Source organism: Pongo pygmaeus, chromosome 16 (assembly GCF_028885625.2).
Source record: "Pongo pygmaeus isolate AG05252 chromosome 16, NHGRI_mPonPyg2-v2.0_pri, whole genome shotgun sequence".
In the NCBI taxonomy this organism is placed as follows: domain Eukaryota; kingdom Metazoa; phylum Chordata; class Mammalia; order Primates; family Hominidae; genus Pongo; species Pongo pygmaeus.
The window spans coordinates 69,901,397-69,926,368 of record NC_072389.2 but is presented as its reverse complement, the minus strand read 5'-3'; the positions used below and the strand labels follow the sequence as shown (position 1 = coordinate 69,926,368).

The 24,972-nt window shown below is 42.8% G+C and overlaps 1 protein-coding gene across 3 annotated transcripts in view; it reads right to left on the bottom strand.

Moving 5' to 3' along the window:
• The window catches only part of ZNF609 (zinc finger protein 609), a 229,812-nt gene that overhangs the window by 180,927 nt on the left and 23,913 nt on the right, over nt 1–24,972 (bottom strand). For 2 of the 3 annotated variants that reach the window (XM_054450150.2, XM_054450154.2), the window contains exon 2: nt 9,313–10,186. In XM_054450150.2, coding sequence (XP_054306125.1) covers nt 9,313–10,059 — 747 coding nt within the window. In that variant the 5' untranslated portion in view covers nt 10,060–10,186. Of the gene's footprint in view, nt 1–9,312; nt 10,187–22,272; nt 22,315–24,972 lie in introns of those variants that run through there. The other variant, XM_063652277.1, reaches the window with a different exon arrangement.

Genomic DNA, 24,972 nt, shown 5'->3' with positions numbered 1-24,972 from the left:
AAAGCTAAGAAGAGTAACATCAGCAACAGCTAACATTTATTGGCTACTTACTATAATGCTAGGCACTGTGCTGAGTGCTTAACATCTTTTCATCTCATTTAATCCTCACAATAACCCTATGAGGTCAGTACTATTATTTACTTCCTCCATTCAGATGAGAAAAGTGGGTCTTTTTTGAATATCTTTTCTGCTCTTCTGCTCTCAAAGTCCTAAGCCCTTAGATATTCATTCCAATTTTAGGTTCCTGTCAGTTTGTCCACAAAGAGTTAAAGATATATACGGATATCTTTAAAAGAAAAAAATCATACCTACTGCCCAGCGTTACATTTTAAAGTTTTTGGTAATTTCAATTTCACTATTAAGAGGGAAGGGTGCTCTACAATAGTAGATATCAAACTTTAGTGTGTATCACAATCAACAGGACAGCTAATGTTAAAATGCAAATTGTTGGGTATCAGCTGGGCACAGTGGCTCACACCTGTAATCCCAACACTTTGGGAGGCCAAGGCAGGAGGATCGCTTGAGGTTAGGAGTTCAAGACTAGCCTGGACAACATAGTAAGACACCCCCACCCCCGCCCGTCTCTAAAAAAATTTAAAAATTAGTTGGGCATGATGGCACGCACCTGTAGTCCCAGCTACTGGGGAGGTAGGAAGTGAGGTAGGAGAATCACTTGAGCATGGGAGGTTGAGGCTGCAGTGAGCCTTGATTGTGCCACTGTATTTCAGCCTGGGTAACAAAGTGAGACCCTGTCTCAAAAAAACAAAAACAAAAACAAAAACAAAAATTTGCTGGGTCTCAAGCCTAGAGTTTCTAACTTTAGGGCCTGGGAGGAGGTCTGAGACCCAAATTATTATCAAATTCTCAGATGCTGCTGATACAGGGCCCACTAATTTATATGAAGGGAAAAGGAAGTAATCCCCTCTCACCTTAGCTATCTCACCTCATGTGAAGACACTTCTCTACAGAGTACTTTCAACAAGACAGGCACTTAGGGTTTAAAACACCTCCAGGGTCTGACAGCTTAAAGATTTATTTTTTTTCTCCCCACTTCACAAAGGCTTCAATGGCACCACTAACATGAAGGCATATGAAATCCAGAAAAAGGAAAATTAAGGACAGAATGTTTGTAAACTTTGCTAAGAACTTCTTACCGCTCACATTTTACTTCAGCCTGAAGTATTTCCTTTGGGCCTCCTTGAGCAACAGATGCCAAAAGAAAAGTAGATTGTTTTGTAATACCAACCCCCAAAACAAGGATGGGCTCTTAAAATATAATAGAACTTTGCCCTATGAACAGAAAATCTCAAAATGCTCCAAATTCCTCCTTAGTTCACCTTAGCTATCACAAAGGTCTCTCTTTTATCACACTATCCTTCATCTCAAAAGAGCTATTGCTCTTACCCAGGACTGACCCAAAGTCTACACTTTCTTAGGCAGCTTAAATATTGATTATGTCAATGTCATCTAGGATGAATGACTTTAGGGAATAGGATTTGTTAAAAATGTCTCCTCGGTCAGCCAGGAAAGGTTCTTCTGTGGGTGCTCTGAACCATGACTAAACTGTACCAAGAGAAATATATTTTAAAATATTAATATGGTCTGGCACCTTCCTGATGCTAATGGTTCCAGGCCCACCCCAATGGCACAACTGGGAAATTAACTGAAGAGAAAAGCCATCTTCCCTCTGCTCTCTACTTTCAGATGGTCCTCTTCCACAGCTTTGCCATGCACAGATTCATTCTATACATATACACAGAGATAGAACATGCTCATACACACAAATAACTCTCCGCAGGAACTGAAAATCAAAGCCTAACCCCATGGTTTTTAAGTGAGCAAGTCCAATTTCCTTCTTTGTAGCTCTTGACACATGCTGGCTGGGAGCCGTCTGGATTTTTTCTGCCTTGTTCCTGCACCAGAAGGCTCTGCACTGCAGGTCAGGGGATGATAAGGAAATGAACAGTGTAATTTCCAAGGCCTCTGAACACAGCCCTGTCAGCAGCTCTGGAGGCGGGTTACTCAAGCATGGCTTGAAGAGTGAAAACCACAGAGAGAGGGCTCAGACAGCCAGCAGTGGCAGGATCTCAGCTGTGTATGTTACTGCCACCTCCAGCCTGATAGCCCAAGCCTTGCTGCCTCCCTGGATGAGCTCTGCTGGTAAAAGCTCTTATACCCAAATGGCAAAAATACAAGTTCACACTGGGGGAGGAAGATTAAGGGCTAAGACTTAGATTTTTTCCATGCAGTCTTGTGTAGAAACAAAAACACTTAGCACTACTCCAGTGTCCGTGAGATTGCATATTCCGGCAAAACCACAGTAACACCTATCCAACATACCCAACCCCATACCAGGGATATGGCCAGAAAAGAAGCTCGATTCATATGAAGTCTGAAATTCAACAGGCCACTTCAGTATGCTCTAAGCTAATTTTTGGTCTTCCTCCCACCTCCAACTATAATTATCAGGGGCTTTAGAACACATCACCACCATGAAAATTTCCCAGCCTAGATTTGGAACTTCTTCAGACCACAGTGCTAAAAGTCTTAGCTAACATGTATATCTATTCATACTGGGATTCCTGTAAAGTGGAATGTTGTTGTATTTTAGTACATTATTGCCTAGCACAGACTAAGACCAATTTCCACTCAAACTGTATTTTTCTTTTTTCTAATATTTATTGAATGCTTCCTACATGCCAGGCACTAAGTGTTTTATATGAATTAGCTAACTTAATCTAAAGACAAACCTTTTTTTTTTTTCTTGAGACAGAGTTTTGCTCTTGTTGCCCAGGCTGGAGTGCAATGGCACAATCTCGGCTCACTGCAACCTCTGCCTCCGGGTTCAAGTGGTTCTCCTGCCTCAGCCTCCTGAGTAGCTGGGACTACAGGCATGCACCACCATGCCTGGCTAATTTTGTATTTTTAGTACAGACGGGGTTTCTCCATGTTGGTCAGGCTGGTCTCGAACTCCCGACCTCAGGTGATCCACCCGCCTTGGCCTCCCAAAGTGCTGGGATTACAGGTGTCAGCCACCGCGCCTGGCCTAAAGACAAACTTAAAGGCCAGGTGTGGCGGCTCACGCCTGTAATCCCAGCACTTTGGGAGGCCAAGGCGGGTGGATCACTTGAGCCCAGGAGCTCGACACCAGCCTGGCCAACACAACGAAACCCTGTCTCTACTAAAAATACAAAAATTAGCCAGGCGTGGTGGTGCATGCCTGTAATCCCAGCTACTCTGGAGGCTAAGGCAGAGGTTGCAATGAGCAGAGATTGCACCACTGCACTCCAGCCTGGGCAGCAGAGTGAGACTCCCTCTCATAAATAAATAAATACAAACTTATGTAGGTGCTATTTCTCTCATTTTGCAGATAAGAAAACTGAGGAAGAACAATTAAGAGACTTGGTCAAGATCACTCAGTAAATAAGTGCAAAGGTAGGAAACAAAGCCAGGTAGTCTGGCTCCAGAGTTCACACTTTTTAAAAAAATTATTTTTTTTTTTTTGAGACGGAGTCTCACTCTGTTGCCCAGGCTGGAATGCACTAGTGCGATCACAGCTCCCTGCTGCAGCCTCAACCTCCCAGGCTCAAGCCAGGAGGCCTGGCTAGAGTTTATGCTTTTAGCCACTAAATTATACATAAGAGTTGATGTGAAATTCAAGTTTAGAAGGCTGGTGTTTTAAATGAGAAGTGGCCCCGAATACTTACCTTGAAAGGAAAATTCACAAATGTTCTCAAACTTTGATGTATATAGCAATTATCTGGAGAGACTTCTGGAAGTACAGATTTCTGCGCCCTTACCCCAAAAACTTATTTAGCATATCTAGGGTAGGGTCCAAGAATATGCATTTTTGATACTCTGGTGATGTACATGGTTTTATGGGACACACTTTTAGGAACTCTGCTGTAGATGGTAAACTGTAAGCTCCTCAAAAAGCAGAGACCATCTCTGTTTTATTCACCAGTGTATACCCAATACCAAATAGAAAACCTAGTATCTAAAATGCATTCAATTAATGTACTGACTGAATGAAAAGTGATAACAATTAGCCAACAGTATATCTTCTCTACAAAATACTTAGTAATATCCACAATACATTTGAAGGTCTGCCTATTAGTGATGTGTCCAAGGAAGAAGCACTAGAACAGGGTTTTACCTGCAATTGCCAAGTAAAGAAAGAATTATTCCTCAATTATTACAATGAAAATTTGGCTGAATGAAATATTCCAGAACACACACACATATATCATAAGTAGTCAAGCTCAAAGTAGCAGTTTTAAAGTAACTTTCCTTCTTTATAAATAACAGGATAGGTTCAGTGCCAGCTGTAATGGTTATTCTTTGCAAACATCATTCATTACCTTACCTAAAATCCTAAACTCAAAGATCCTTTGTTTATTGAGTGTCTACAATGTTAAAGTCACTGTGAAAAACAAGTGAAAGCAGTTTTGGGGTGAAAGCAATTTTGGAGTATGTAAGCATTTTCATCTAATGTTTCAAGGTAGTCTTTACATTGGAAAAATGGCTGGGTGTGGTGGCACACACTTGTAGTCCCAGCTACTTGCGAGGCCGAGGCAGAAGTGCATAAGTGAGGCCAAGGCAGAAGTGCATAAGCCCAGGAGTTCAAGATCAGCATAGGCAACATAGCAAGACCCTGCCTTAAAAATAAGCAAATAGGCTGGGTGTGGTGGCTCATGCCTGTAATCTCAGCACTTTGGGAGGCTGAAGCAGGTGGATCACTTGAAGTCAGGAATTTGAGACCAGCCTGGCCAACATGGTGAACCCCTATCCCTACTAAAATAAAAAAATAAAAAAAACTAGCCGGGCATGGTGGTGTGCATTTGTAATCCCAGCTACTCAGGGAGCTAAGGCAGGAGAATCGCTTGAATCAGAGGCAGAGGCTGCAATGAGCCGAGATCGTGCCACTGCACTCCAGCCTGGGTGACAGAGTGAGTCTCCATCTCAAAAATAATAATACTAAGAAAATAACAAAATAAAGTGGGAAAATTGAGAATCCTTCCTGACAGTTAAAGATTTGTTAAGAATCCCAGAGTAACAACATGCCATAAGAATTTGGTGTCTACAAATCTGGCTTTGCCAGTGACTACCTGTGAGATGCCGGGCAAGTCACAGGACCTCACTGGTCTTAGTTTCTTCTATAAAATGAGGAAATTGGACAAGATAATCTTTCCCTGGGACTGCCTTGAATTACAATACCTAGAAGGAAAACAGAGTTTCTGAATGAAAAAATAAGTTAAGCTTGTAGTTACAGAATGCAACTCTGTCCCACATAAATATCAACTTCTTTTTAATGTTTTCCATGAAGGAAAATCTTGAGGGCATTTGGTTTCAGGAAGTAAAGCTGACTGCTCTGCCATCAATAGCTGAGAAATACAGCTAGTGGAAGAAGGCGTTAAGAAAGCCTTGGATCAGAAGGAATAAAAGAGACCTGACCTTGGTTAGGCAATGAGGGACTGCAATACAAGAGAACTGAGCTAGAAGGCACAAATTAGGGCAGGAATACAAAACCAACGGCAAAGGAAGATGCTCTTAAGAACACAGGATATGATAGCACGCATGATCAGAAGTTGAAAGAGCAAAGAGCACACTTTATGGTTTTCTTTGTATCCTAAACTAATGGGGGAAGTGGTAAATATATGCGGCATTCTGAAAGCAGCAGAAGCTGACATTCAAACACGGGAAAAGCAAAGTGCAGTGTTCCTACCTTGCAAGATCAAAAGCAGCAGCTAAAGACATGTGAGGGGGACCTTCTGGTTGGAAACTTCTAGATCCTTTCTTTAACTACTAGAGCCTACTTGGCTATTTCATATGATCTGGGGGAAAAGAAGGAGTCTCACCTTAAACTCCTGGTCATAAGCCCTGACAAAGTCAGCACAGATAGATCGTTGCCATCTGTGGTTTGTAAATTCCTTTTTTCTTGCCTGTCAGAGTGGCGACATAAGCACTAAGCTCAGGACACTCAGACAGGCGCCTGCCCTCCTCCCTACCTCCCCTTCCATCCCTAACTTAACAACCCATCAATCAAACTAAAGGCAAGGGAACAGGCAAGAGCCGGAAGGCTCTGTCTTGTTTATTCCTCAACATTCCCTCCCCCATCTCTTCAGCTGGCAGGAAGTATGAGGCAGAAGTGTTCAATAACAATTCAGAGCAGCAGCAGTTGCTAAGAGCCATCTCTGGTCTCTCCTAGAACTCTGGGAAACAGCACAGAGTGAGCCCTGTCAGAGGAAGGTATGGTTGAGCAAAAGTGGGATCCCATGAAGGGAAATCCACATCCTCGTCTGATAGAAAATTTCCTAGGCCATAGCCTGAGATATCTACCTTCACAAGAGAGAAGAACATGAGATAGATAATTTCTCTTTCTCTTTTTTTTTTTTTTGAGACAAGGTCTGGCTCTATTGCCTAGGCTGGAGTCCAGTGGTGCCGTCTCAGCTCAATGCAACCTCCACCTCGCAGGCTCAAGCTATCCTTCCACCTCAGCCTCCCCAGTAGCTGGGACTACGGGTGCACACCACCAATGCCCGGCTAATTTTTGTAGTTTTCGAAGAGACAGGTTTCACCATGTTGCCTAGGCTGGTCTCAAACTCCTGAGCTTAAGCAATCTGCCCACCTCGGCCTCCCAAAGTGCTGGGATTACAAGCATGAGTCACCAGGCCCAGCCAGTAATTTCAATATTCAAATCTTCTTCATTGGCTAGTAGTCAACACTGCTACTCTGCACCACAGACTTCAGTCGAGAAACTTCCCAAATTTTATGAGTTCTTCCTCTTCACGACAGTTCCCAGTTTAGAGGATGCAATCCCTAGATTATACCAAAACATCTGTTTTGCTATTTTGGTTCTGTTCGTTGTCCCTACATAGAAACGTCCCAAACCACAGGCAAGCCCATTTCTCAGAGAGAAAATTTTAAAGAAGTTTTCAAAGACTTTGCTTATAAATTATAGTACTAATCATCAAATACTCACTGAGCACCTATTATGCCCCAAACCAAGAGATTGTTGTTTCTCAAAAACCGCTCCTCTGCATGGTTCCTAACTTTCTTTCCTTTAACTTGCCTCTTCTGCTCCTCCCAGTCCAGAAATGTTCTCTCCCTGCACAGCATGTTTTAATCTCCTAGCAACTTCCAAACATTTATTTAAATAATTATTTATTTCAATAGCCAAAGGTAATATGGAAAGGCACCCCCAGGACCAGACTGTCCAAAAGAGTTGAGGGAACAGGGGAAGGAACTGAGAAAGCAGGTTATTGCTTATAGTTACATGAAACTGTATAGCAAATTTTCTGCTTCTAAAAGTAATTGCCAGCAATTTTCTCTATCTTTCAAAAACTGAAGCACAGTCTCTTTCCCTTTTCTTTCTCATTCTGCTGCCCCATTCTCACAGTCTCCCTGGGAGACAAAGCTTATATGGCAAAGCAACATTATTAAGGGACAAAACTCCCTGGCACCAAGATGTATTCTTAGCTGAATATACTGCATCTTTCAGCCCAATTATAATCTGAAGGGCAGCCACCCAATCAGTCCCTGCACCTCTATGTGAGAAAATGGGTTCCATTTGCTTCTCTGTTAGAGACAATCATGGACATTTACCCTTAAATCCAACATAAAGCTAAGCAATATTAATCCTTTCATCCACAGACTACCACTGGGCTTAGAAGGTTGCAACATGAGTCAAGTACTCTAAAATTTAGATAGGAGAATGAAGGTCATCCTCAGAAGTACTTTTTAGCACAGGAAGAATAATTATTATGAATATGGATATATGGCAAGAGTTTCTTGAAGCCAGATGTAGGGAACAGTCTAATGGGCCTGGAACACAAGCAACAACTGCTAGTACTCCTAAGCCTCTTTAAACCAGTATTATCCATCTGTACCCGAGAGAAAATAGCAAATCACAGCCAGCACAGGATGAGCCAAGCTAGTAACCAGCTGGAACCTGACTCTGCTGAAGTGGACTATAGCATCTGCCACCTAAACACAGGCAGCCTCTCTGGCAGCTGCCACTGGTAAAAGGGAATGAGCCACTGTATTATTAGTGGAAGAAACTCACAGACCTGTTACTGGAGAAGCCCAGATGTTGCTAAGAGCTACAGATGTGCCAGAGGCAAAGACCAAAATACCGACAGCAAAGAAAGCATGAACTACCACTGGAATACAGGCACTAAGAGGGCACCATCACCCAAACATACACATCCAGCCTTTATTTATTAACACTTACATATGGAAATAGGTATTCCCTGCTGCAGCTGATGTAATTACAGAGAAACCAATTTATACTGCATCTGCTGGGATCAGCTGAAAGCACAGGGTGAGCAGAGCACAGAGCAGAAAATCAAGAGCCAATGAACAGCTCACCACAAGGCCACTGTTTTGCAGGAAATTATAAGGTGCTGAAGTTTAAAGCTGCCTGAGCTGACCCTAGACTCACACCTATTCTCCTCCAGCCCTGCAAGTTCCATTTCCTGAAGCATGAACTCAGATCATCTTCCCAGAGGAAGGACTCAGTTCTAACCCCTCCTGGGGCTGCAGGCACCTGTCCTTCCAAGTCAAGCAGAAGGCAAGGTATCATTACACTGTTTGGCAGCTATTAAACCATGAGGAGACTTTGATTCCTAATAGTTGTGGGAGATACCTGGCGTGAAGCTACACCTTTAATGGCCAAACAATCTCTTCCTAGGCCAAACTGTCATAACCACAAGAATAACTCCTAAGATCTAAGTACCTCAAAGTACAATGAGTACCTCTTGCCCCCAAAATGTGCCCCTTTGCTCTTTGGTAGCCAGCAATAGAACACTTCGTAGATATGCCATGAAATTTAACCCTTTGTTCTGCCAGAGACCCAACAGCACCATTTATCCCATCAAGAACCGTACTCAATCTATATTATCACCAAAGGCGTATTGTTTATCAACTATTATGAGTCTGATGATGAAATGCCAGTCAAGCTGGGAACCAAATAAAGGTCTGATGCCAATCTCTACCAACAAGTGTCTGAGTTGGGCAAAGACAAGGTGGGAAGGTCTCAACTCAGACTACAGAAAGTTCATTCTACAAAGTAGCTGCCCCCAACAACAAATATCCTGTTCCAAAATGTCCAGGCCTGCTGTAAATGAGTCTGTAGGGGAATCCTCTAATTTGGAAGAAAACCACATTATCATTACCAGCTGCTCTGACCTTGTAATTGGTCATTACCCACACACTAATGAGCCTCCCACAGAGTACACATGGTATTTGGCAGTTAGTCCAGGGCAGTTCTGACTGGCAGTCAGTGGGCAGCCATATCTGGCCACCTCTTACCTTTTCAGACTTGACTTTCTTTAGCGGGCGACACTCATTCTCCCCTTCCTCTGGCTCCGGTTTAGTTCCCAAAGGATTGAGCGCTGCCCCAGGCTCAATAGCTATACTCCCAAGTGGCTCCACAGCTCCTGTATCCACCCCTGCACTTCCATCATACTGACCACCCCGTCCTCCCAAGGGAACTGGCTGGAGGACCCCAGGATCCTTTTCTGAACAAGTCCCCACTCCTTCGCTTCTCTCCTTCTTGCTCTTAGATGAGCTGTTCTCCTTCTCCTTTTTGGAACCGGCTACACTGCGGGATGCCTTAGCCGCCTTCTCTGAGCCCTTGGGAGCAATAGCAGCAACCAGGCCTCCAGCATTGGCACCATCTCCTGAGCGCCCCTGCACCTCTTTCTTGCTAGCTGCCCCCTCACTTGGAGTGAACAGGGAAGTCCCTGGAGTGGGTTTGCTAGTGTCTTTGCCACTCTTATTCCTTTTGGATTTTGATTTGCCTTCCTTCCCTTGAGGACCTGGCACTGGGGTCACAAACTTGATGTTGTCTGGTAGTGTGGCCACAGCATTGGGAGCCGGTATCCCCACCTCCTTTGAGCCTGACATTTCCAGTTTCTGCTGGTCCTTTTCCAGATCGGCGTCCAGGTCAATGATGAGATTCCCTACTCCAATGTCCCATTCATCCCCACTGTCGTATGTCTCAACCGGGTTTGCATCCACTCCTTTCCCTCCGGAGGCTCCACTGCTCAAGGACATCTTAGAGTCAACGTCCCACCTCAAGATTCAAGGCTCTTCCTTGCCCCCAGCTTTCCTATTTTCAGCTTCAGCTATGTTCTCAGACCTGCCACATTGGTCAGTACATGCCCAGTGGACAACATCATTGCTGGAAAAAGAAAATTTAAAAAGCTGTTAAAGGAAACAATACAGGCAAGAGACGCCTGAAATAAACTCCCACACAAAAACAGACCCTTCCTATGGAGCTATCATATCACAACAGACATGACAAACAGGTTCAATTGTATTTCTAACCAAGTTACATTGGACCTAAGGAAAAATCAATTCCCACTCCATCTCCCTAGGGGACAGTACAGTATTTCCAATTGCCCAGAGATTCCGTGGTTAAGTCTTAACTAGGAGTCCTCTAGAGTTAATTTCCCATTCCTAAGAGACCTATTTCTACTACCACTGTCAGCTGGCAACCCTTTCGCAATCAATACAGGTCCTGGCATATCACAGATGCAAGCTCTAGCACAACTTTACTTATACCCCCATTTCTCCTTGCTTTTTCTTACATTATCAGAGACTCAGAACATGATCTAGCAAAAGCTTTAAAAACCCTCTAACAGGGTCTATCTCTAGTACAAATAGTATAGATTCCTCTTACTATTGGGAAAGAAAAGTCTTATGGTTAAGAATAAAAGAGAAAAACAAGCAGAACTGGGGAAAATGCAACTTCAGGACAGGGGGCTAAGACTTAAACTAGAGGAGACAATCTCAGAGGGGACTCAACCAAATCAGCTTAAGTTCAGAGTAGCTGAATCAGCCTTCTCAAACTCCAGGTTTCAAATTATTATCTCAATAGCACGATTCAAAGTGGCCTTTCCCATTTCCCACTAAAATAGGAAGACACACAAAAGAAGAAAAATGTTTACTCTACGAAAAACTGGACACTACTAAAAATCCTAACGCCAGGATGTAGGATAACTCTTCACTTTCTCATGTAATACTGATGGCACTGTATTGACAAACACCAGGCCTCACACCACAGGAAACAGAGATTGGCTACAAAAGGGGGTGGTGTTGATGGGGTATATTAAAAATGCAATTTATGGCCAGGTGCAGTGGCTCACATATGTAATCCCAGCACTTTGGGAGGCAGAGGCAGGCGAATCACCTGAGGTCAGGAGTTCAAGATCAGCCTGGCCAATGTGGCGAAACCCCGTCTCTACTAAAAATACAAAAATTAGCCGGATGTGGTGTCAGGCACCTGTAATCCCAGCTACTCGGGAGGCTGAGTTAGAAGAATCACTTGAACCTGGGAGGCAGAGGTTGCAGTGAGCTGAGATCGCATCACTGCACTCCAGCCTGGGTGACAGAGTAAGACTCTGTCTCCACTATCTCCTGACTAACGAGACTTGAGGAGTGTGCCATCTAGAAAACCTGGCAGTCAACATATATCATCCAGTATTATTTTATGATAAAGCCAAAGAGTTCTGTTCTTGCTTATTCGTCTGTCCACCATCTTTCTGTATCCATTAAAAAAAATTTTTTTTTTTTTTTTGAGTCAGAGCCTTGTTCTGTTGCCCAGGCTCAACTGCAGTGGCGCAATCTCGGCTCACTGCAACCTCTGCCTCCCGGGTTCAAGCAATTCTCCCACCTCAGCTTCCCGAGAGGTTGGGATTACAGGCATGCACCACAATGACTAACATTTGTATTTTTAGTAGAGACGGGGTTTCACCATGTTGGCCAGGCTGGTCTCAACCTCCTGACCTCACGTGATCTGCCTGCCTTGACCTCCCAAAGTGCTGGGATTACAGGTGTGAGCCACCGTGTCCAGCCAAAAAGTAATTTTTATAAGATAATTGAGTAGAAAGAACAAGCCAGTAGTGTCACAGTGAATTCTGCAAAGTGGATCTCTAACTTTGTAGAGATCTGTAAATGCCACAGGTAGGACAGAGACAAGACAAATTGTACTTTTTTACCTATTCCCTCAGAGCAATGTCAAAGAACTAGGGTGTAGGGGCAAGAAAAGATGTCACAGTAGAAGAGCAAAGGAGAGGAGCCAGGTGAATGCCTGCTAGCAACTGGAATTTAAGAGGGAGAGGTGTGCACACTTATCTGCCGTTTAGCTGTAGATGTGGAAAGAAAATATATCCATTACCCAAGTGGAGATCTTAGTGTTAACAGCAACCAACCACTATTTATTAGTAAATGCCAAGTCTACATAGATCCTACTTTATAAGAGATGGGCAAAAAGTGGGGGTGGAGGATATGATGTACAAACTATGAAAAAAGTTACAAGGTAAAGGAAACATAATCTCTTACAAAATGATAACTCTAGGCCAGGCATGGTGGTTCACGCCTGTAATCCCAGCACTTTGGGAGGCCAAGGCGGGAGAATCACTTGAGCCCAGGAGTTTGAGACAAGTCTGGGCAACATGGCAAAACCCTGTCTCTATAAAAAATACAAAAATTAGCCAGGTGTGATGGTAATGCTTATAGCCCCCGCTACTCAGGGAGCTGAAAGGTGGGAGGATGGCTTGAGCCTGGGAGGTCGAGACTGCAGTGACCTGAGATTGTGCCACTTCACTCCAGCCTGGGTGACAGAGCAAGATGCTGTCTCAAAAAAAAAAAAAAAAAAAAAAGAGAAAGAAAGAAAAAAAAAAAGAAATGATACTCTGAAAATGATCTAGGATTCTGAAGAAATTAGTAAGCTGTTTGGAATTCTCAACACTACACAAGAAGACTTGGCCTCCATGAAATAGCATAGTAGATACCTATTCATTTGTTAGAAAATCTTTTACTTATTGCCTTCGACGTGCCAGGCACTAACCTAGGTGCTGAAAATACAGGAGCAAGTAAGACAGTGAGTAAGGCAATGGAACATGGTACTGAAAATAATTTTTCTATTATGAGGGGCAGAGGGCATCTCTAGGAAAGGAGATGCCAACTGAATTTCCATGATAGAGAATTATTAAAGCACAGTTCTTCCCCAATTCATAATTTTTTAGTTCTCTAATCTTTGCAATTGTGGCTAGGCTTAGAGTGTAACCTACATTAATCTAAGGGTTACTCACTATCCTCAGTATGTAATTTAACCATTAAAACAACCCCACCTTGTTTTATCCTTGGAAAAACAATAAAACTTTCCTTAGTTTCAAAAGACCTTCCTCTAGAAAATAGAATGGTAATGGAAGAGAGACTCCGAAGGAATAAGGAAAGCATATAAAACAGAAAAATGTTAGTGCTCACTGAGAGCTTCTGACAGTTCTCAGTCTACTGTACTGCCTGACCTGCTGCAGGATGCATGATAAACAAAGTATGCCAGTAAGGAAGAAAGCATTAAAAAGATAACAGAGGCCAGGCACAGTGGCTCACGCCTGTAATCCCAGCACTTTGGAAGGCTGAGGCAGAAGGATCACTTGAGGTCAGGAGTTCAAGACCAGCCTGGCCAACATGGTGAAACCTCATCTCTACTAATAATACAAAAATTAGCTGGGTGTGGTGGCATGTGCCTGTAATCCCACTTACTTGGGAGGCTGAGGCATGAGAATCACTTGAATCTGGGAAGCAGAAGTTGCAGTGAGCCAAGATCATGCCACTGCACTCCAGTCTGGGCGACAGAGTGAAATTGTGTCTCAAAAAAAAAAAAAGATAACAGGTTAAAATGAAAATGTGTAACTTAGTTGGAAGGACAAAAGGATATAACATTAAAAAAAAAAAGATGCAAGGAAACAAAAAATGCAGTATCAATTAAAATTCATAAAGAAAGCCAGGCACAGTGGCTCAGGCCTATAATCCCAGCACTTCTGGGCCTCCTGGAGGCCCAGGTGGGTGGATCGCTTGAGGTCAGGAGTTCGAGATCAGCCTAGCCAACATGACGAAACCCTTTCTGTACTAAAAATATAAAAACACGAAAATTAACCGGGTGTGATAGTACATCCTATAATCTCAGCTACTTGGGAGGCTGAGGCAGGAGAATTGCTTGAACCTGGGAGGCAGAGGTTGCAGTGAGCCAAGATCGTGCCACTACACTCTAGACTGGGCGACAGAGCAAGATGCCATCTCAAAAAATCAACCAGCAAACAAAAAAACTACCTGAAATACTAAAATCAGTTCAATGTAGCATAAATTTAAATAATTCCTATAAATACAAATAACAACTGCACTTTGTAATCTAAAAACTCAATTCAGATATTAACAATTATCCCTGAATAACATGTGAGGGAAAACCAGTACTTTGATAATGTACCTCAAAAAGCCTTAACAATAAGGAAAGATGCACTGTAAGTTATAAAGCTGACATTTTTTTCAAATTCCTCTTGTTCCAATTCCATATGCCATGGCAAATTGTTTTGTTTTTTGGGATTTTCTTCTAGTAAGCAAGTAATACTGCCATTATACTTTTTAAAAATTGTACTTTTTCTGAAACGGTAGCTGGAGGCGAAAAGAACATCTGATGATCTATGCTTATTCCCAGATTCCACATCTTAAGTGTGATATTAATAAACTGAAAGGATGTACTACAGAGCACAGTATGGTACAAGACTGGGAAGCCATTTCTTAAGAGGAAAGACCTTAGAAACTGGGATTCTTTAGTCTGGAAAGGAGAACACTGAAGGAAGACAGGCTGTTAGCTTCAAATATATGATGGTGCCAGGCAAGGTGGCTCACGCCTGTTCTCCCAGCATTTTGGGAGGCCTAGACAGGTGGATTACCTGAGGTCAGAGTTTAAGACCAGCCTGGCCAACATGATGAAACCCCGTCTCTATTAAAAATACAAAAAATTAGCCAGGCATGGTAGCGGGAGCCTGTAATCCCAGCTACTTGGGAGGCTGAGGTAGGATAATGGCTGGGAGGCAGTGAGCTGAGATTGCACCATTGCACTCCAGCATGGGTGACAAGAGCAAGACTCTGTCTCAAAAGGAAAAAACAAAAACAAAAACATACGTATATGTATATGACGTCTGCAGTGTGGAAGAGAGAAAGTAACTCTGTGACTCTGAGGGTAGAAAGAGAGTCAGTGAGTAGAAGTTACAGAAAGACAGATATTTAACTCAGGAAAAAATTTAATATCCTGAGATTCCCAACAATGACCCACAATGTTTAATGTCTATTTTACTGAAAGTATTTAAGCAAAAAAAGCATAATCACCTGTGAAGCAAATACATAAAAGATTCTCCTGTGTGTGGTAGGGTTAGTCTAGACATGCCTAAGGCCTTTTTCAAATTTATAATTCTATTAATACACCCATCAAAAAGTGCTTTCCCTACTAGAAAACTATCCAAAATTTCTGAATGATCAGGATGCAAAGAAAACATATCCCAAGGGCTGATCTTTGGTGGTCCTGATGTTCTTTCAGAAAGTCCCTATATTCCTATTTTTGAGAGTGAAGAGTTTTCATAAGTACTACTTTTCAACCAGGTGACTTTTCAGAAATCTAGGTTTCCAAACCCAGCAGGCTTCATAGTAACTTTGGTGGTACATTTCCAAAGATACACTGTAAAATTGCCAAGGATTCTTCAATCAGCCTGGCTGCAGCAGCCAAACCACTTCCCATCTGTTCCCTACAGCATCCCTGGCTTTATGCAGCTAATAATCAACTCTTTGACAGGTCATTGCAGAGATGTTTAACCCCAAGAGGTAGGGTAACCAACATGCTAGTGGGAAACGAAAAGCACTGACCTCTTGCTTTCATGGCAGAGAAAGTGCAGAATCAGGAGAACCAATATCTTACAGAGACCACAAGGCATGTAACAACTTGCACAAGCTTCTGTGATTATTTTCCTCTCTTGTCTCTCCTTCTGTCTGAGTGTACTCCACCTCCTTCTTTAGGACTGCAACTCAACAGCCTCTGGAATCACTTGTCCACCATGAGTTGTCAGTACTGTGTTTTGTTCCTACATCTGATCATTAAGAAATTCCTCGCTACATGGATATGTTTAAGGGACCAAGATAGGTCATGACAATCACTTTCCATACCCTGTATTTACCCAAAGCACTCCTGCTTAAAAACGTATCATAACAACATCCATCTCTTTGACTCCCAGCCCACAGGCTTGTACATTGTAAATCATACATTTCAGGTCATTAATTGCAATTTTAAGGACTTATGTCAGTGACCATACAACTCTTCTACCTCAGGAATGAACAAGGCCTCTCCTTCGACAAGGGTAAGAATGAGAGTTTTCATGTAAGGTTTCTGTCCCAGCTCAGAGGGCAAAAACAGCAACTGGACCCCACTCATATCCAAACATAAACATAACAAGAAACACTACATTTCTCTTTCACCCCAGAGAGATCTCTGTACCCATCCAAGAAGGCTTCAAAGAGCCAATTCCTTTAATTGGTAACTACCCACAGATAATCCAGTATAAGCAGTAAATTGTCTAATACTATTCTACTGTAAATTTATCTGTCCTCTCCTTTTCTTATGGATTTTGGATCAATCCTCTTACGGGCTTTGAACTGAGCATGTGACAGTTATATATGAATTATAATCTGCTTGAGACCACACAGGTCACACACAAAATATGGATATTAGGGCTGTCTAGCTAGGTATTCCCCTCCAAAAACTGCATGCCAAAGAAAAAATGCTATATTCAATTCGAGGAGGGTAGCATGGTGTAGTAAAAAGAACACTGAACTCTGAGTCAGGAGATGTGATTTCTGGACTCAAATTTCCATTGACACTAGCTAAGCTGCTTCATTAAGTATTTTCTCATTATAAGATGGAGGAAGAGTCTATCACATTCTAAGCATATCATGAGGATATAAATCTGAAAAATGTAAGACAAGTCAAAGCTGGGTACAGCACCTCACGACTGTAATCCCAGCACTTTGGGAGGCTGAGGTGAGAGGATCACTTGAGCCCAGGAGTTCTAGACCAGCTTGGGCAACACAGCGAGACCCCATCTCTATTTATTTAAAAAAGAAAAAGAAAAAGAAGACAACTCGAAAATACATGACCCAACTACTCTTATAAGGTTCTAGTGTCTGAACTTAGGGAGAACTGTCTCATGGTTCTACCTTTCACAAGGCATCTAAAGTATTAAGAAAAATAAAGGAAAACGTTTTAAAAAAATTTTTTTTACAAATTAAATTACAGGTTGTACCAATACTCATTTGAGTTCCATGAAAGGAAATGGCAATCTTTTCTTCTTCCATGAACTCAGTGATTAGGGTTTTCCTTTTAGGCTATGCCTACCTTCACATGTGGCTTTTTTTTTTCTTTTCTTTGAGACAGAGTCTGGCTCTGTCGCCCAGGCTGGAGGGCAGTGGCGCAATCCCGGCTCACTGTAACCTCTGCCTCCTGGCTTCAAGCAATTCTCCTGCCTCAGCCTCCCAAGTAGCTGGGATTACAGGCATGTGCCACCACGCCTGGCTAATTTTTTGTACTTTTAGTAGAGATGGGGTTTCGCCATGTTGGCCATGCTGGTCTTGAACTCCTAATCTCAGGTGATCCACCTGCCTCGGCCTTTTAAAGTGCTAGGATTACAGGCGTGAGCCACCATGCCCGGCTAGATGTGGCTCCTAAAGCCATACACTGTAGTGACTGACAGACTCCATCTTGCTTCAGAAATCCCTCAGGGACAAGGTACCAATCTCAAGACTCATGGTTTTATTTATTTATTTTTGAGACGGAGTATTGCTCTGTCGCCCAGGCTGGAGTGCAATGGCACGATCTCAGCTCACTGCAACCTCCACCTCCTGAGTTCAAGCGATTCTTCTGCCTTAGCCTCCCGAGTAGCTGGGATTGCAGGGGTGCCACCATACTTGGCTAATTTTTTTATTTTTGATAGGGATGGGGTTTCACCATGTTGGCCAGGCTGGCCTCAAACTCCTGACCTAGTGATCCGCCCACCTCAGCCTCCCAAAGTGCTGGGATTACAGGTGTGAGCCACCACACCCAGCAAGACTCACGGTTTTAACATCTGTACTACCTCTTTTGCCAGTTGTTCTAACCCACAAGGTTGTTGTTCCCACTGACAATATAAACTGTCTTCGAATATAAACTGTGTGAGGTTTATAGGATTTGATGTCTCAGGGAACTGTCAATAAACTAATGGGATACAACAAAGTTGCTGAGAAGGTAACCATTTTATACCATCTTCCCTGAATTCTAGATGTTGCCCTGAAATCAATTCATATTTAGCCAGCTTCAGTATGGTTAGTACAACATGTAAACCATCCTCAGTGACTCTCAGCTTACCCAACTGTAAAAACAGGCATTTCCCTCTCCACCTGCCACACTTCATGGGAGCTTGCTAATCAAATGAATTTCCACCTAGGGCTCTAATGAGAAACAATCACCTTCCCTTTGGGCCTCTCCCTTAATTTATTACATTAATTACTGTAACAAAGAAACTGTGTCATCTCCTCAAGTACCATAGCTTTCAGCTTATATCTCCAATGGAGATTAGATAAAGAACAGACTAAAAGAGCCAATTTGAGAAGACAGATCCAATTCAACAGGGCTTATCTGACCATGTGTCACCTAAGGACAGGAGGGCAAAACAACAGCATCTCTTAGTCCCTGAGTCTTTATATGCTGCAACTCATCAATAGTTTTATAGTCCTCAAAGGCTGCTATTCTCCAACAAAGATTACAAGGCTTGACCTGTTTCATTTCACATAAGCAACTGACTCTTCCATCAGCACATAGCAATTCAGCTGGGCTCAGGTTTAGATCCTTGGTGTTTGTCACTACTGCTCTGTGCCAGCATATATCTCACAATACGCTAAATGGTATACTGAATATGTAAATAATTCAGTCCTGACCCTTTAGAGATTCATCTGGTGAAAGTGATCCACATAGAAAACCCTTACTAAAGCCTGTGTATAGGTAGGCCAAAAAGCAGAGGCAGATTATCTAAGGTAAACAATTTAAAAAAACTACTAGCTGGGGGCCGGGCATGGTGGCTTATGCCTGTAATCCCAGCACTTTGGGAGGCCGAGGCAGATGGATCACCTGAGGTCGGGAGTTCGAGACCAGCCTGACCAACATGGAGAAACCCCGTCTCTACTAAAAATACAAAAACTAGCCAGGTGTGGTGACGCATGCCTGTAATCCCAGCTACTAGGGAGGCTGAGGCAGGAGAATCGCTTGAGCCCAGGAGGCGGAGGTTGCAGTGAGCCAAGACCGTGCCATTGCACTCCAGCCTGGGCAACAGGAGCAAAACTCCGTCTCAAAAAAAAAAAAAAAAACAAACAAACTACTGGCCGGGTGCAGTGGCTTATGCCTTTGTACTCCCAGTACTTTGGGAGACTAAGGCGGGAGGATTACTCGAGCCCAGGAGTTTGAGACCAGCCTGGGCAACATAATGGGACCCTGTCTCTACAAAAATACAAATAAAAAATTAGCCAGATATGGTGGCAAATGCCTGTAGTCTCAGTTACTTGGTAGGCTGAGATGGGATTATCGGTTGAGCCCAAGAGGTTGAGGCTGCAGTGAGCTGTGATCATGCCACTGCATTCCGGCCTGGGTGACAGAGCGAGATGCTGTCTCAAACAAGTAAATAAAAATTTAAAAATAAGCTCTGCCATGCCTCTTCCCCTCATAATTGGATGGCTATGTAGCTCTTTAGAAGTTCTTATCCCCAGAGATAAACTTTTTGTGCTAAGGAGGTGGTGATGTCAAATTATTAGAAAAAAAGTGGCTGGGTGTGGTGACTCATGCCTGTAATCCCAGCACTTTGGGAGGCCGAGGCGGGTGGATCACCTGAGGTCAGGAGTTCAAGACCAGCCTAGCCAACACGGGGAAATTGTCTTTACTAAAAATACAAAAATTAGCCATGCATGGTGGCGGGTGCCTGTAATCCCAGCTACTTGGGAGGCTGAGGCAGGAGAATCACTTGAATCCAGGAGGCAGAAGTTGCAGTGAGCTGAGATCACACCACTGCACTCCAGCCTGGGTGACAGAGCGAGACTCTGTCTTTAAAAAAAAAAAAAAAAGTGAATAGTGGAGATGGTAGCATTTAAAACATCTAAAAAACTAGGCTTGTGCCAGGCGCGGTGGCTCACGCCTGTAATTCTAGCACTTTGGGAGGCCGAGGCAGGTGGATCACGAGGTCAGGAGTTCAAGACCAGCCTGGCCAAGATGGTGAAACCCCGTCTCTACTAAAAAAAAATTAGCCGGGCGCAGTGGCAGGTGCCTGTAATCCCAGCTACTCGGGAGGCTGAGGCAGGAGAATCGCTTGAACTTGGAGGGCAGAGGTTGCAGTGAGCCGAGATCGCGCCACTGCACTCCATCCTGGGCGAGAGAGTGAGACTCCGTCTCAAAAGAAAAAAAAAAAAAAACTAGGCTTGCACACAGAACTGTTGTGTCAAATCATTAATTTTCCTTTTTTTTTAAATTTTGAGACAGGGTCTCACTCTGCCACCCAGGTGGGAATACAGTGGTGCAAACAAACACAAGCTCACTGCAGTCTTGACCTCCTGGGTTCAAGGGATCCTCCTCCTGCTTCAGTCTACCATGTAGCTGGGACCACAGGCATGCACCACCACCATACCTGGCTAATTGTTTCTTTCTTTTTTTGTAGAAAAAAAGTCTCTCTTTGTCACCCAGACTGGTCTCAAACTCCTGCGTTCAAGAGATCCTCTCACCTTGGCCTCCCAAAGTGTTGGGATTACATCACACCTAGTTCTTCATCTCTAAACATGGTCAAATTCATAGTCTCAGGGAAGGGAAAAAACATTTAGCATTTTTCAGAACAGACAAGGAATTGCCTTCATTTTTTATATTCTAGACCTTATCTCTCCCTTCCCAGATCTATTCTACAAGAAGCCCTAGAATAAATCTGAGGGGACAAAGAAAACTTCTCTTATCAAAAAATAGAAATAATGCTAGACTAGCCATAAAAAAGGGTGGGATCCACATAAATATCCTTAAAGATACCTAACACTACCTCTCCAGCCATGAGGTATGGCCACAACTGCCACCATTTTGCTTCAAGGATGTCACATTTGTTTCCTGCACTACACCGCAAGCACCCTGAGGGCAGAGGCTGTCTCTCTTGTGCTCACCATTGAAGAACCAGTGTTTGGTTTACAGTCTACCTTCATTAAGTATTTTGGTCAACAAATGAGTGAATGAACACTGTTTTCCTCAATGAGCAGAATCATATCAATGCCCCGCTGGCATTTCTCCTCTCCATTCTTACTTCACCTTGATTTGTCACTAGTTATAAACTCTCTCAATTAGCAGTCAGCCGTCAAATCTACTAGATCAGAGTGTGGATTCCTTTCTCCAGAAAAAAGAATTCAGATTCATTAAGAATCTAAGGGAAAGGTTAGAAAACAAAGCAGCTTCCATATTTCTTAAAATTCCTAACCATTTCTGAGTATTATCTTAGCCTTGCAACAGTCTCATTCATGCATAGTTGCTTCCCAAAAAAGCACTAGTCCACAAACTCCTGAGAGCCCCCAGGTATATATTTAAATGTATAATAAATGTAAAAGTTCTATCAGACTTAAACCATCCAAGTGTCACATTTAAAACACCTATGAATCGGCCGGGCATGGTGGTTCACACCTGTAATCCCAGCAGTTTGGGAGGCCGAGGTGGGCGGATCACAAGGTCAGGAGTTCGAGACCAGCCTGGCCAGTATGGTGAAACCCCATCTCTACTAAAAATACAAAAAAAATTTAGCCGGGCGTGGTGGCGCTCGCTTGTAGTTCCAGCTAATCGGGAGGCTGAGGCAGAAGAATCACCTAAACCCAGGAGGCGGAGGTTGCAGTGAGCCGAGATTGTGCCACCGCACTCCAGCCGGGGCGACAGAGCAAGACTCCGTCTCAAAAAAATAAATAAATAAAAATAAAACAAAAAACAAACAACAACAAAAAAACACCTGTGAATCAAAAGTGAAAAAAGTAGTCATGAAAAGTGGTCATGCTTGGGAAGAGGGATACCAACTGGGAAGAAACACAAGGGAATCTTGCAGGGTGCTGGAAATAAATGTTCTATATCTTGAACTGGATAGTGGTTACATAGCTGTATACATATGGAAAAATTGAGTTGTGCACAAGATTCGTGCACTTACTGTACTTTACTACATACATATTATACTTTTTTAAAAAGTAAAAGAATAAATACCTATGAACAAGAGAATTGTCTTGCTATAACATAGTCCTGATCCTAAAGTAGTATTATATGTAAAGGGAATCATGCCATTAATCACCACTGATTAGGCTATTTAGAGAGATAACAGGAAGGGAGGGATGGAGGGAGACAGTAAGAAACTAACTTACAGATTACTTGATGTTTGACTATGAGATTCATAGATCTGTTGGAGAGTCTGAAAAAAATTAATCAGAAATAGGGATATAACAACAAACCAAAAAAAATTAAGTAATGATATTAATTCCTGGGGGGGGAAAGTTGCACCAAAAATGTAATAGTAGTAGATCAAATGGCTCAATAATAAACTTATTTACTCAGCACAATAAATAATGAATATTGACCTAACCAAAAATTGTGACATAACTATATTGGGATGATTCGATAAGAAGAGAAAGGCAGTAAGAGAACACATTATTATTTAGAAAAATGAGAGTAAAGTCCAGGCGTAGTGGCTCACACCTGTAATGCCAGCACTTGGGAGGCCAAGGCGGACAGATTACTTCAGGTCAGCTTGGCCAACATGGCAAAACCTGCCTCTACCAAAAATACAAAAAATTAGCATCGCATGGTGGCACATGGGTATAGTCCCAGCTACTCAGGAGGCTGAGGCATGAGAATCACTTGAACCTGGGAAGTAGAGGCTACACTGACCTGAGATCACGCCACTGCACTCTGGCCTGGGTGACAGAGCGAGACTGTGTCTTGAAAAAAAAAAGCTGCCCCACTATTTGACTTTTAATACAAAGTTCATAGGAAAACAAAAATAATTTATCTATTATTTGGATAGATAAAACAATTTTTTTTTTTGAGACACGGTCTCACTCTGTCACCCGGGCTGGAGTGCAGTGGCGCGATCTCAGATCACTGAAACCTCCACCTCCTGGGTTCAAGTGATTCTCCTACCTCAGTCTCCTGAATAGCTGGGACTACAGGCGCATGCCACCACACCTGGCTAATTTTTGTATTTTTAGTAGAGATGGGGTTTCACTATGTTGGGTAGGCTTGTCTCGAACTCCCGACCTCAAGTGATCCAACTGCCTCAGCCTTCCAAAGTGCTGGGATTACAGGTGTGAGACAACGTGCCTGGCTGATAAAATAAACTTTAAATAATTTTAGGAAAAGTCAAGGATATACTTCTTCATACTCCTGGATTCCCTTAACAGGTTATTATAAAATGTACCAATCCAATAATTTATCAAAAATTTTATTGTGGGGGATGGGAGAAGGGGACAGTAGAAAGGATGTGGGTGTGGCTATAAAAGGACAACATGAGGGACATTTGTGGTGATGGAGCTGTCTGTATCTTGACTGTGGTGGTGAAAACAGTATGACTCTACATGTGATTAAGTCTGCACAGAACTGAAAACACATATATACAAAAGTGATTATGAGTAAAATGGGGAGGTCTGAACAAGATAGATGGCTTATATCAATGTCAAAATTACGATATTGTGCTTTAGCAAGATGTTACCACTGGAGGAAACTAGGTAAAGGGTACAAAGGATCCCTCTGCATTATTATTACTATTTTTTGAGACAGTCTTGCTGTTTTGCCAGGCTAGAGTACAGTGGTGCTATCATGGCTCACTACAGTTTCCACCTCCTGGGCTCAAGCAATCCTCTCAGCTTCCAGAATAGCTGGGACTACAGGGGTGCATGACCATGCCCAGTGAATTTTAAAAAAATTTTTTTGTAGACAGGGTCTCACTATGTTGCCCAGGCTGGTCTTGAACTTTTGGGCTTAAGTGATCCTCCCACCTCAACCTCCCAAAGTGTTGAGGTTACAGGCATGAGCCACTGCACCCAACCCCACTGCATTATTCTTACAACTGCATTAAGACTCTATAATTATCTCAATATAAAAAGTGTAATTTAAAAAACATGCAAACACTTTGTTAATCTTCCATTTTTAAATTTCTACCACTGTTAAACATATTTTATTTATTTACTAATTACAAGAGTAGCCCAATCATTAAGCTAAAATCACTTCTAACCTGAGTGTTCCATATCTAATACGGGATCCTAAGAACTGGTGATCAAGTCTATATGTTCTTTTCATCACTTGACATTATATTCCCTTTGTCTTTAAAAGCTGAATTTTTTTTTTTCTTTGCATGTATTCATTAAAGCCTTCATCTTCTTTGGTCATCAGCTTTGATAAATACTTCTTCAGGGTCAACAGAATACACAGTATCACAAATATAAACAAACCTTGGTTTTACACAGATGGAAGTTTATTTTTATCTTTGTTTATTTGGTACTGATTCTCTTCCTAATGATGCCCAGCATTTCCCTGGCAGTACACTAAGTTAATTTTTCGAGGAATATCTTACCAAGATTCTTAGTTTCTTTTCACTTTCACTTTTTTTTTTTTTTGAGACGGAGTCTCACTGTCACCCAGGCTGGAGTGTAGTGGCGCAATCTCGGCTCACTGCAACCTCCGCCTCCCGGGTTCAAGCGATTCTCCTGCCTCAGCCTCCTGAATAGCTGGGACTACAGGCAAGCGCCACCATGCCCAGCTAATTTTTGTATTTTTAGTAGAGACGGGGTTTCACCATGTTGGCCAGGATGGTCTCGATCTCATGACCTCATGATCCGCCCGCCTCGGCCTCCCAAAGTGCTGGAATTACAGGCGTGAGCCACCGCGTCCGGCCTTTTTTTTTTTTTCTTTTTTCTTTTTTTAAGACAGAGTCTCGCCCTGTTGCCCAGGCTGGAGTGCAATGGCGCAATCTCGGCTCACTGCAACCTCCACCTCCCAGGTTCAAACGATTCTCCTGCCTCAGCCTCCCGAACAGGTGGGATTACAGGCACATGCCACCACGCCCAGCT